General features: G+C 32.5%; 1 protein-coding gene across 2 annotated transcripts; it reads left to right on the top strand.

Annotated features, from left to right (window-relative positions):
- Positions 1-357: 357 nt before the first annotated feature.
- Positions 358-11,704, top strand: LOC110878648 (auxin efflux carrier component 5-like). Of its 2 annotated transcripts, XM_035977586.1 has the most exons (7): positions 358-1,053; positions 1,186-1,271; positions 5,491-5,800; positions 5,933-6,018; positions 7,004-7,161; positions 10,266-10,342; positions 11,464-11,704. In XM_035977586.1, exons 1-7 carry the CDS (start codon positions 395-397, stop codon positions 11,534-11,536), a joined length of 1,449 nt encoding a protein of 482 aa, XP_035833479.1. In that variant the 5' UTR covers positions 358-394; the 3' UTR covers positions 11,537-11,704. The 2 variants fall into 2 exon arrangements, with proteins under 2 accessions (XP_035833479.1, XP_021982681.1); XM_022126989.2 differs by lacking the exons at positions 358-1,053; positions 1,186-1,271 and having other exon boundaries at positions 5,098-5,800.
- The last annotated feature ends 1,188 nt before the right edge of the window (positions 11,705-12,892 follow it).

Here is a 12,892-nt window from a genome sequence, read left to right as displayed (position 1 = left end):
TCTCTTTGCTTTTTTTTTTTTGTTTAATGATTGGAAGGGGCATTATCATACATTATTTCCACTACGCCACTTTTGTAATAACGCCTCATGCTGACTGGGATAACACGTGTCGGATAATGCCCCATAATAAGGGCATTATAACAATTTACCACTATAACATGGTCTTAGCATTCTGTACGGGCTGATGAGCACTGTTAATGGTGGCTGACAAAGCACATCATTCTAGGACTTGAAGAAAATATTCTCTTAGGCCTTAGGGTAACCACATTTGACCATTAATTAATATGTTTGTCGTTACCTAGTTGCATCTATATATATACCACCACATTTAATTAGTCATATCATTTCCACACAACATATATATTAAGTTAACAGAATAATAATACTAAGAGAAATGATAGGGTGGGAAGACATTTACAAGGTTCTTGCCGCAATGTTTCCACTCTACACAGCACTGATTTTAGGTTATGGTTCCGTGAAGTGGTGGCACATGTTCAACTCCGACCATTGTGACGCGATAAACCGGCTAAGTTGCTACTTCATCATGCCACTGTTCACATTCGACTTCACAACCCGCATCAATCCTTACAAAATGAACTATCGTTTCTTGGCAGCTGATGTCATCTCCAAAGCCATCATTCTCTTAGCAATATTGTTATGGGCTAATTTTACTAAGAAAGGAAACTATGCTTGGTCCATTACATGCTTCTCTTTGTCTAGCTTAAACAATGCACTTGTTGTAGGGGTGCCTCTCATGGAAGCAATGTATGGACCTCTTGGAGAGAATATTGTCATACAATCATCCATTTTGCAATTCATGCTTTGGATAATGGTCCTTCTCATGATGTTTGAGTTCCAAAGCGCAAAGCGATCGTTGGATTCAGGAGCTTCGTCTTTAGAATCTGCCACAAATTGTGAAAGCACTAATGTGGATGACAAAAGTAAACAAACTTCTCTATTGGTTATAGCAAAAATTGTTGGACTAAAGCTTGCTAAGAACCCGAACTCTTACGCTTGCAGTCTCGGGCTTATTTGGGCACTCATATCTAATAGGTAATGCTTGTTCTGGGATAGATAGCTCAACTTTGTATCATTCCTAAAACTTATAAATATATATAGATTTCATATATGTCATTGTAGTGCTAAGAACTCTCATGACTCTTATGTCTGCAATCATTGGTGCAGGTGGAATCTGGAAATGCCGATTATCATGGAAGGATCGGTACATATCATGTCGAGAGCTGGTGCTGGAATATCCATGTTGTGCATGGGTGAGCTTCTCTACGCTATTATTATTGACATCCAAATCACTATACCTATAACTATGATACACCAACATTTGTATCACTTATAGGGTGTAAATGAGTCGAGACAGCTCGTTTTCAAAGCTCTATTTTTAAAACTTGAGCTCGTCTCGTTTACTGTTTATTATTTTTTATATTTTATATATACAGATTAAAACTATGTTTGTGTGTGTACATATATATAGTTTTTATATGTAACATAGTTTATATATTTAATTATTATATATTTATCATAGCTTTATACATATGAAATAATTATCATGTGAATATATATTTGGTGGGTAGGGTTAATCTACAAACGACATTTTTCCTAAAAAGATTGAGCAGTCTATGTGGGCATTTTGTTTAAAAATTTGAGCTTAATGCTTTAGATTCTTTTTGCATAGAATTATATAAAAAAAACACTAAATGTAACAATTTAAAATACAATCATATGTATTTTTGGCATGAAATTTAAAGCACATTAATTAATTTTTGAACTACCAAAAATAAGAAAATTAATGGGCATGCCCTTAGTGGGTTTACTAATTACTACTTAAAAAAAGTGAGTTTGGTACTTCCTTAAAAAAAAGTGGGTTTACTACTTAAAAAAAAGTGAGTTTAGTACTTCCTTAAAAAAAAAGTGGGTTTACTACTTGTTCCACTACTTAAAAAAAAAGTGGGTTTAATACTTCCTTAAAAAAAAAAAAGTGGGTTTAGTACTTCCTTAAAAAAAAAAGAAAAAAAGATTGGGTTTACTACTTGTTCCATTTGCATTAATGACTTATGACTTGTATATCATATTTATTTTACTTTTCAATCATTATTAATGAAGTATGTATACGATAATAAGAACATGTAACCTCCAGTTATACTTATTTAGACGTTGTTAATTACGTAACATATCAATTTTTTAATTAAAAAGACTATAGTAACACAATAGTTAAACTAAATAAAATAAAATACTTGTTTTTATGGTGTAACTACTAATTAATTAATCATTTTATTAAAGATAAGAGGAATTAAAGTGTGACTAAGTTAAGAAGATTAAAGTGTAATTAGTGTTTAAAAAGGTAATTTACCCTCATTTTAGGTTGTACCTTACGCATTAAAACAAAAAAAAAAATTCTTAACTTTTACGTATCTTAAAATCCCTTGTCTCAGGCATTTGTATTGTATATAATTTTAAAATCATATAAATTAGTTTATTAAGTATTATTATACATATTAATTCAAAGTGGTCATGAACAGTGTTTCTTGATATTTTTTTAATATTGTTTTTTTTCTAGGTTTTTATTATTAAATTGTTTTATTAGTTTAACTAGGGTTAAGACCCGCCCGCTTTGCGGCGCGGGTACATCGTAAACATTGAATGGATTAGTCCAAACGTTATATGATGCATTAACCATATGAAAACACACATTTCGACGTATCCAGTTGAACTCAGTGTAGTCTGTATAAGCATTGTCGTTGGATCAAACGTAAAGTAAATGGAATTCATATCAAACAATAACTTGAATTTATACGAAACGTACATAAAAATATGCATGTCAAAATGGTTTCTTTAAACGAAAACGTATTATATTTGACCTGACTCGTCTAACAAAAAAAGTTTACGTCGGAATGCAGAAGAAATCATATTTATACATACTCGTACATAAAATATGCACGTAAAAAATAGTTTTTAAGTAAAGGAAGTATAGGGGTAAACCGAAACAAAATATTAGTAAAAAATTTAATAGGTTAAAAATGTTCGTAAAACCGTGCCAAGTAGCACCAATGCCACAACGACATCGACTCTCAACATCGTAAAAATAAAATAGATAAAATGGTAAAAATTACACTGAACGAAAAGGAGACTAAAATCGTTGAACCACGCACACCCGTTACAGTGTGTTAATGCGGAGAAATTAACCAAAAACGTAAAACGTAGAAAATAATAACTTAGTCGATCTAGGACCCGCCCGTTGCGGCGAAGTTTTCAAAAGGGAAAAATGGGCGCGTTGCGACGGGTCTGTCAAATATGGAGAAATAGAACAAAAACGTTGAACCTCACATGCACGCTACGACAAGTTAACTCGCAAAATTTAGAACGAAACGTAAACGAAAAACTTGCGAAAGATAAGAAGTATGGAGGACCAAAGTTGTAAATAATAAAGTGTTGTGGTAAATTACAAAAGATGAAAAAGTTTGAGATAAAAGTAAAAATTTCAAATGGGTTAAAACGTAAAAGATAAAACTTTAAGGTTGAAAGTGAAAAATCAAGTTTTTTTTTTGAAAATTTCCCAAGCATGGGGTACAAGTCATGATGCACAAAAAAGTTGATAATTTATATATGGAATAATTGATTTAAACATATATTTTTATATAACTTTTAAGATACGATCAAAGTACCAGTTATCAAACAAGAAATCAAAAAAATGAATGTATACTGGTACTGATGTTGTTCAGTACGGTATGGTAGCGATACGATATTAATTCATCAAAAGCAAAAAAACACTAAAAATAAATATTGACACGGATACAGATGTTATTCAATCGGTTTAGATTGAATTTGATATGATAGCGACACAATATCCGTTTAAAAAATATACGTCGTAATGTTGAATAATAAAAAGAGAGAAACAATTGTTTTTTTATTTTTTTCAATATTGTTTTTTCTAAGGTTTTATTATTTTTATTAGTTTATTACTTTAATTGATTTAAGTATATTTTGTTCTCTCATATAACTTTTAAGATACGATCAAAGTACCCGTTATTAAACAGGAAACAATAAAACGGAATGTATACCAGTACCGATGATGTTCATTACAATATGGTAGTGATACATTATCAGTTTATTGAAAGCAAAAAAAACTAAAAATAAAAAAATATTGATTCCAATACAAATGTTGTTCAATTGGTTTCGATTGGGCTTGGTACGATAGTGGCTGAATTAATATCCATTATCAAAAACAATATTGTAATGTTGAAATAAAATAAACATAAAATGTAAGCGAACCGAACAGATATCAACTGAACAACATATATAGGTATCATATCAATATGTGTGTGTTTTTTTTTTATCGATGTAGTGTTTTCTCTTTCAATTACTATATCGAGTGCAGGTACTGTAACGAACCAAATTGATACCGACTTAATCTCCGCCGCGAAGCGCGGGGAAATATCACTAGTTTATTATAATAAGTTGGTTAACAATTCATAAACTATATAATTTATCAAAAAAGATAATTCAATGATGAAAAATAAATGTAAAAGATTATGACAATACAGAGACGTAAGAAAACTAAATATTTAATTTTGAACTATGAGTTGAAATTAAATACACATTTTGATTGTTCATGTTGTTGTTTACTTGTGTATAAGGCTACTCGGTACGAGGGCGTCCGGGTCTGTCTTGTACGGACGCCGACCCTCAACACCATCTTCAGGGGTGCGGCAGCGTCGTGAACATCTTCCCCATGACGTTGTTGCCATGCCTCCCCCTTCTCACACACACATATACATATATAGGCACATCCTTCATTTCTTTTGGTCCATCGTTGAAGGGGCATCCTCCTTGAATGTTGACGTAACGCTAACGCTGACGTAGAGGACCATCCTCTAAGAACTTTACTCCTCCACACCAAATTAGCATTGTGTACGGGCTGATGAGCACTGTTTGTTAATGGTGGCTGACAAAGCACATCATTCTAGGACTTGAAGAAAATATTCTCTTAGGCCTTAGGGTAACCACATTTGACCATTATTTAATATGTTTGTCGTTACCTAGTTGCATCTATAAATATACAACCACATTTAGTCATATCATTTCCACACAACATATATTAAGTTAACAGAATAATAATACTAAGAGAAATGATAGGGTGGGAAGACATTTACAAGGTTCTTGCCGCAATGTTTCCACTCTACACAGCACTGATTTTAGGTTATGGTTCCGTGAAGTGGTGGCACATGTTCAACTCCGACCATTGTGACGCGATAAACCGGCTAAGTTGCTACTTCATCATGCCATTGTTCACATTCGACTTCACAACCCGCATCAATCCTTACAAAATGAACTATCGTTTCTTGGCAGCTGATGTCATCTCCAAAGCCATCATTCTCTTAGCAATATTGTTATGGGCTAATTTTACTAAGAAAGGAAACTATGCTTGGTCCATTACATGCTTCTCTTTGTCTAGCTTAAACAATGCACTTGTTGTAGGGGTGCCTCTCATGGAAGCAATGTATGGACCTCTTGGAGAGAATATTGTCATACAATCATCCATTTTGCAATTCATGCTTTGGATAATGGTCCTTCTCATGATGTTTGAGTTCCAAAGCGCAAAGCGATCGTTGGATTCAGGAGCTTCGTCATTAGAATCTGCCACAAATTGTGAAAGCACTAATGTGGATGACAAAAGTAAACAAACTTCTCTATTGGTTATAGCAAAAATTGTTGGACTAAAGCTTGCTAAGAACCCGAACTCTTACGCTTGCAGTCTCGGGCTTATTTGGGCACTCATATCTAATAGGTAATGCTTGTTCTGGGATAGATTGCTCAACTTTGTATCATTCCTAAAACTTATAAATATATATAGATTTCATATATGTCATTGTAGTGCTAAGAACTCTCATGACTCTTATGTCTGCAATCATTAGTGCAGGTGGAATCTGGAAATGCCGATTATCATGGAAGGATCGGTACATATCATGTCGAGAGCTGGTGCTGGAATATCCATGTTGTGCATGGGTGAGCTTCTCTACGCTATTATTATTGACATCCAAATCACTATACCTATAACTATGATACACCAACATTTGTATCACTTATAGGGTGTAAATGAGTCGAGACAGCTCGTTTTCAAAGCTCTATTTTTAAAACTCGAGCTCGTCTCGTCTCGTTTACTGTTTATTATTTTTTATATTTTATATATACAGATTAAAACTATGTTTGTGTGTGTACATATATATAGTTTTTATATGTAACATAGTTTATATATTTAATTATTATATATTTATCATAGCTTTTTACATATGAAATAATTATCATGTGAATATATATTTGGTGGGTAGGGTTAATCTACAAACGACATTTTTCCTAAAAAGATTGAGGAGTCTATGTGGGCATTTTGTTTAAAAATTTGAGCTTAATGCTTTAGATTCTTTTTGCATAGAATTATATAAAAAAACACTAAATGTAACAATTTAAAATACAATCATATGTATTTTTGGCATGAAATTTAAAGCACATTAATTAATTTTTTTATATGTTCTTTTTGAATTTCATGCTTAGAATATATTTGCTTGTGTTTTAAACTGTTACGTTTTATGTTTTTCTATATAACACCATGCCAAAAGAATCTAAAACATCATACCAAAAATCTAAAACATAATGTCTATATAGACCTCAAAAATGTCTTTTTCTAGAAAAGTCCTTACCTATAAAGTATATTAATTAATAAATAATAGACTCATTTAGACTCGCTAAATTAGTAAAACTCAATGTACGAGGCCATGCTCGATTCAAGCTTTTGGCGAACAATCTCAAATAGCTCACGAGCGGCCTAACTTTTTTACAATTCGATTCTCTTGTAAATCTTTTTTCTCATATATGCTTTGCTTTCTGGTAATGTATAGTTTCTGTTCTCAAAACTGTACTGCATTATTGTTTTATTAAATTCGGATGCTTTTTTCACTTATTTTTATTCTGTGGTTTAAAATTGGAGAATATGCAGGACTGTTCATGGCAATGCAAGATAGGATGATTGAATGTAGTGCGAAACTAGCTGTAGTTGCAATGATACTGAGGTTTATCGTAGCACCAGTGACCGTGGCAATTGGATCTTTTGTTGTTGGTCTGCGAGGGGATGTTCTTCATGTTGCCATCATTCAGGTAACCAAAACGTATTTTAATACACTTAAGTAGCAAGACAAAAGCATTTTAATACACCTAACTGTGAGGTCTTAAGTTCAAGTCTCACGAGTAAGAAATTCGTTGTTCAAAAAAATAAAGTCTTCACATACATTATATGTTGATTAGAGTAATCCTGATCTCGCTTTAGCAATTTTCAAAAAATGGTTTCGTTTATAAAAGTTTTGGAGACAAATTCTACCTCAATTAAAAGTTTGATTAGCAACCCTTTTTTTATAAATTAATTGTTAAATAGAAGTCAACTAACATTCTCTTACCCGTTTTTAAACTCATAAAAAAATTACAAGTTATAAAATTAAAGGGGGTCAACAAAAACTCATAAAAAATTAGAAGTTATAAAATTAAAGGGGGTCAACAATTTGGTAATCAAATAAAATATCAATGAAATATTAATCTCTATAGTTGATATATGTGCTTTATATTTTGTGCAACTCACCATTTTTAATTCTCTTGCATATTTGCAACGGTGTAGAATTAAGGCATCTAGGGTTGTCATTCGCTCATCAAATACTTTTTTTGGCATCTAATTCTCCATTAATTAACTCCATGAATTTAAGGCTTATGATACCTGTTCTGACAGAATAATATCACACCAACAAATTAATCCAAAAATAGCTAACAGAATAATATCTCACCAACAAATTAATCCAAATTAAGGTTTGACCAACTTGATTTTTCATGAAGTCAATGGTTACCCATGCAGGAGTTATATATAATAATACACTTTGTACTGTTGTGCACTAAAACCGAATAATTAATGGTTTCTTTTAACTTTTAATTAGGGGATCTATAAAAAGCTCGTCCAAAACCTTGTCAAATTAAAATATGGAACTTTCTGTCACTAATATCCTTCATAAGTTAATCACAAAAACAATTAGTGACGAAACTATATATTACGAAACATTTTCCGTCCAAAATGTGTTATGTACGTAGTAGTGATAACTAAAAACAGTGGTACTAGAAAGACCGTCACAAAAACACTTCATTTTTAAAAGTTTATGATCGAAATTACCTACGCTAATCAATTTTAAAATTCCAATTGTTTTAGTAGCAAATTTAAATTTTACAAATAAAGAGAAAAGCTTATAAAAGGGGCTGCTAAACGTATCCCTTTTCCTTGAGTTTTATTAAACGTACCCCCTCCTTTAAGTTTCAAATTAATACAATTTAAATTTTTTTTCTTTTTTATTTTTTTGGCCTTTTTTTTATCTTTTATTATTAGAATTTTTTTCTAAAATGTTTTATCTTCAATTTACTATAAAATATATTTTTCTTGAATAACGTTTTTTTCTAAAAGTTATTTTTTATGAAAGTGTTATTAAATATTTCTAAAAGTTGTTATTTGCATATCTTTCATAGAAATTTTAACTGCTATCTTAATGAACGAAATCGAATATCACCCAAACTATACTGATACCGGTAACAATACTAGTTTTATATGATTTCGGCTTCAATAAATCAATACCGACTGAAAAACATCGATACTCGTGGTATATGTATTCATTTTTACGGTTTCCAGTTTCTAAAAATTATTTTACTTTTTTGAGAAAGTGTGTTTTTTTTTAAATCATTTAGTTTGTTAGTAAATAAAAATGGTTAATTAACGCGTTCATGATCGCCCGTCTAAAAAATGAGTGTGTGCGTGTCTGTGTCCGTGTTCGTTCGTTAACATTCTTAATGAACAACTTACGAGCATAAGCAAACAAACACGAATTAATATTAACGAACATAAACTGACGAATATAAATAAACGAACATAAAGAACATTTACAAACACAAATGAACAACGAAACATATATTTATATTCGTCTATTTAACGAAATAAACAAAAAGAATTGTTCATGTCCGTTCATTTTTATATAAATGAAGTTCCATATGAAGGATTCCCGGATGATTCACTACGTTCAGTTCGTTTACATGCATAGAGAGTACACCAAAAAAATAAACAATTTTTATTTATCATTTAGAAAAAAACGTTATATGATTATTATTTAAAAACAACTATATATATTTAAAATACTCGTTAAAGAAAAAGTTTTAAAATGGTTTTAAAAACATTTATGTGAAAAAGAAAATGTTTTTTTTTTTTTTTTTGAAAATAATTAAAAATTTCGTTTTTTAAATAAGAAAGATAGTTTAAGTAAACAATAAAAATACCTTCTTTCTTATTTAAAAAAACACATTTTTTATTTTTTTTAAAAAAACATTTACATGTTTATATAATGTGTTTTTTAACCCTTTTACTATGAAAAAAAAAACTTTTTTAAATAATGATGTTACAAAGGGCTGAATATCACAAGTTTTTAATTGATTTTCTAAAAGAGGGTATAAAAAGTAAGAAGGAGAGGTATATTTAGTCTACCTCTAAGACCACCCGTAGTGGAGGAGGTTTTTGGCGTTTTTCCCTAAAAAACGCCCCTCTACGCCATCCTAGCCGCCCCTGGCCGTTTTTTTTTTTCAAAAAACTCGAAGAGCGTTTTATTTATAACGCTTTATTCAAAATGGATGACCAATAGAATCTTTTTCATGGTTTTTTTTATTTTTATTTAATTCTATTAGAATATCTAATCATTGCAAAATTTCAAGCCCTACTACACCTCTTTTTAACTTCTAACCCCTTTAGGGGACTAGGGGTGGTTCACTAGTGATAGAATCTATCACTCCCACTATCCAATCAAGTCATGCCATGTGCACAACCAATATTCTATCACTAGTGATAGAAATGTAGGGGGGGTGGTATCACTAGTGATGGGATTCCAAAGTACAAGTATTAATACCCAATGTACAAGTAATACACATTCATTTGATCAAACTTCAACGCGTGATGTGTTTAACGCGTTTTCAAAATAACGCGTTATTAATTGAGTGGCGGCGGTGTTATAACTCGTGGTAGAAAAGAATCACGGACTAAAACGGGGGTGCCCCGAGTCCCCTTACTGACTATGCTTCATATGTCACTTCATACCCAAAAGTGGAACATTTGTTTCACCCATCACTAGACATGTTATAAAAGTTATTGCACTCTATGCTTGTAAAGAATAAAAAAGTTACCTTGATTTGGACAGGCTGCCCTACCGCAAGCCATTGGTTCTTTCGTATTTGCAAAGGAATATGGACTTCATGCAAACTTACTCAGCACCGCGTAAGCTTTTCTTTTTGTATATGTACTCTTTTTAATAAAAAGTCTCCTCAAGCCAATGAAAAGACTAACTTAACTTTTTTCTTTACAAAAAGCCAATGGAAACATTTTTATGATTATGACGTAGTTGATCAAATATATTCTGTCAATTACTACAAAACTTGTTGTCGATAATGAAAACCAAGCAAGTATATGAAAGTAGGAGTGCCAATTATCTCTAGATCTAGTGGTGAAAGATTTATATTTCTTTTGAGAGATGTATGTTCACCTCTCATCTGATGCAGAATGAGACACTTGTGAGTAATAATAGGAGAATCATGGAAACTTGGCTTTGATCTTTGAGCAAAACGGATTTTACTGGTAATTTCACCGTCGTGCCTACGGGCGGGTGGGTTACCAGGTTTTCCACAGAATTGGTAGTGGAATCGAATTACTCTCAAAGTACTTTGTTTGGTCCGATAGATGTCTTGAAAGTACTCGAGATTAATTATGTTATCCATTAAAAAAAATTATGAAAGTAGAAGTGGGGTGACTCTATAAAATTCTAATTTAGGCCTTTTTCCACAAGAATTTTAGTGTAATAATTTAACTTTTCTTGTGATATTTAGGATTTAATTTAGTACTATTCAGCGTCAATTTTCTATTAATTCTTTTTTGTTAAAACAACTGTATAAGCAATATATCTATTGAAAAAATATATTTAAGTTTCTAATATAATCAAGTATATTAGTAAAGGTGTTGTCCTTCTAAAATAAACTCTTTATATAATCAAGTATATTAGTAAAGGTGTCGTCCTTCTAAAATAAACTCTGTCTAAAATAATATAATCTTAAACACCTACTATATAAAAAAATAAGTCTAAAAAATTGGTAATTTATTTTTATAGTTTTACTGTTAATAATTTTTATTAAATCTTTTATTTATGTAACCAGAAAATAATGTTAAATATACTTCAAGTTTTAGGATCTTATTTGGTAACACTAAAGAGCCACCCTTACTAGAACCCAACGTTTTCTTTTGTTCTATCTTTTTTGTAAATAGTATTTTATTCTTACGTTTTCTTTTGTTCCATCTTTTTTGTAAATAATATTATATTCTTACATCTGTTTGTCTGCCATTGTCAGGGTCATATTCGGCACGCTTGTATCCATACCATTGCTCATTGCATATTACGTTGTCCTAAACATCTTGCTTTGATAACTATCAACAAGTCATATTATAGCTAAGTTCATAACCAATTACATTGGACTAGAGATTATTAAAGTTGTACTAACGTCATTTGTTAAAAAAGATGGTTATTGATTGAGTAATGCAATAATTATTGAATGTAAAATGTGGGATATATACATATGTGTTACGTTATACACATGAGAAAGCTTTACTATTTCACGCATCATGTAGAAGCACATAATTTTCTGGATTTTAGAATCGAGAGACATCAAGAAATCTCAATAATTTTACTATTCTTGAACCCAATTCGATCTAGCGAAATCTTTCATCCGCATTTTTTTTCCAACGAGAACATTATATAAACTTTTTGACTTCCGAGTTTTGAGCATCCTGCTTTCACACTATTCACATGTGCAACAAGCAATGAAATCAAGGGTGTTGTACTTGTTGTAGTAGTGGTCCTAACTCCTAAGATACCATATTAATAGTCCAAATATGGTTGAATGCAAAAAGAAGTTTGTAATTTATAGGGCTGTTTCTTATACTTATTTATTCCATTGAACCAGAAATAATGTATTTAGGCTATAGGGTGTGGGGATCATGGTTAGGACATGATTTGCCACCTAGGAATATGAATGGAAGGCTACACCACCCCCTTGATTGATCCACCATGGTTTGCATGGATTAAACCATGGCAACCATGGTCCTCCTTTCCATTTTTCAACAAATCATTTCCTTTTTATTTAGACAAAGATAATAAATAAGGGGCTAATGGTTTGGGTCATGACCACACCCTTAGGGTAGTGGTTTTGGATGGTGGATTAAGACTGCGGGGTATGGTGGGGCGGGGGTTGGGCTTGGGTTGGGGCATTTGTTGACACGTGGCTTGGGGTGGCAGACATGGGGCGACCCACATTTAAACAGGGTATGGTGGGGCGGGGGTTGGGGGCATGGGTTTGGTGGGCTTCGCTAGATCTGAGCCATTGATAGTTAAATCAACGGCTAGCCCAACGGCTTCTTTGGTTTGTCCAATTAGAGCCCGCCATGTCAGCTTGGCCAGACCGCCCCACGCCCGGCTTCAAACCCACGAAAAAGGGGCCTCGCCCAAACCCATGCCCACCCGGGGTGGTGGCTTGGGCGTTTTCAGCCCACCCACGCCCAAACCCATGCCCACCCGGGGTGGTGGCTTGGGCGTTTTCAGCCCACCCACGCCCAAACCCCCGCCCCATACCCCGCAGTCTAAAGATGAGTTACATGGCACTAATATGGAGGGTCATGGTTGTAATGAGGGTCATGACCACACCATATAGCCTTAGAGAATTAGTTGGGTATTTGATACCAATATTGTTTCGCTCTTGTAGCTTCCAAAAGATTTATAAGGGT

Source organism: Helianthus annuus, chromosome 9 (genome assembly GCF_002127325.2).
Source record: "Helianthus annuus cultivar XRQ/B chromosome 9, HanXRQr2.0-SUNRISE, whole genome shotgun sequence".
Classification (NCBI taxonomy): domain Eukaryota; kingdom Viridiplantae; phylum Streptophyta; class Magnoliopsida; order Asterales; family Asteraceae; genus Helianthus; species Helianthus annuus.
The sequence above is the reverse complement of the archived record's forward strand: the minus strand, read 5'-3'. Positions and strand labels throughout refer to the sequence as shown.

Bases quoted from the DNA above. Each gene is read 5' to 3' on its own strand.
- LOC110878648 (XM_035977586.1), top strand. From the start codon at position 395: ATGATAGGGTGGGAAGACATTTACAAGGTTCTTGCCGCAATGTTTCCA. The intron at 1,272-5,490 runs GTGAGCTTCTCT...CACTTGTTGTAG, and splicing joins AATATCCATGTTGTGCATGG to GGGTGCCTCTCATGGAAGCA. The intron at 6,019-7,003 runs GTGAGCTTCTCT...GAGAATATGCAG, and splicing joins AATATCCATGTTGTGCATGG to GACTGTTCATGGCAATGCAA.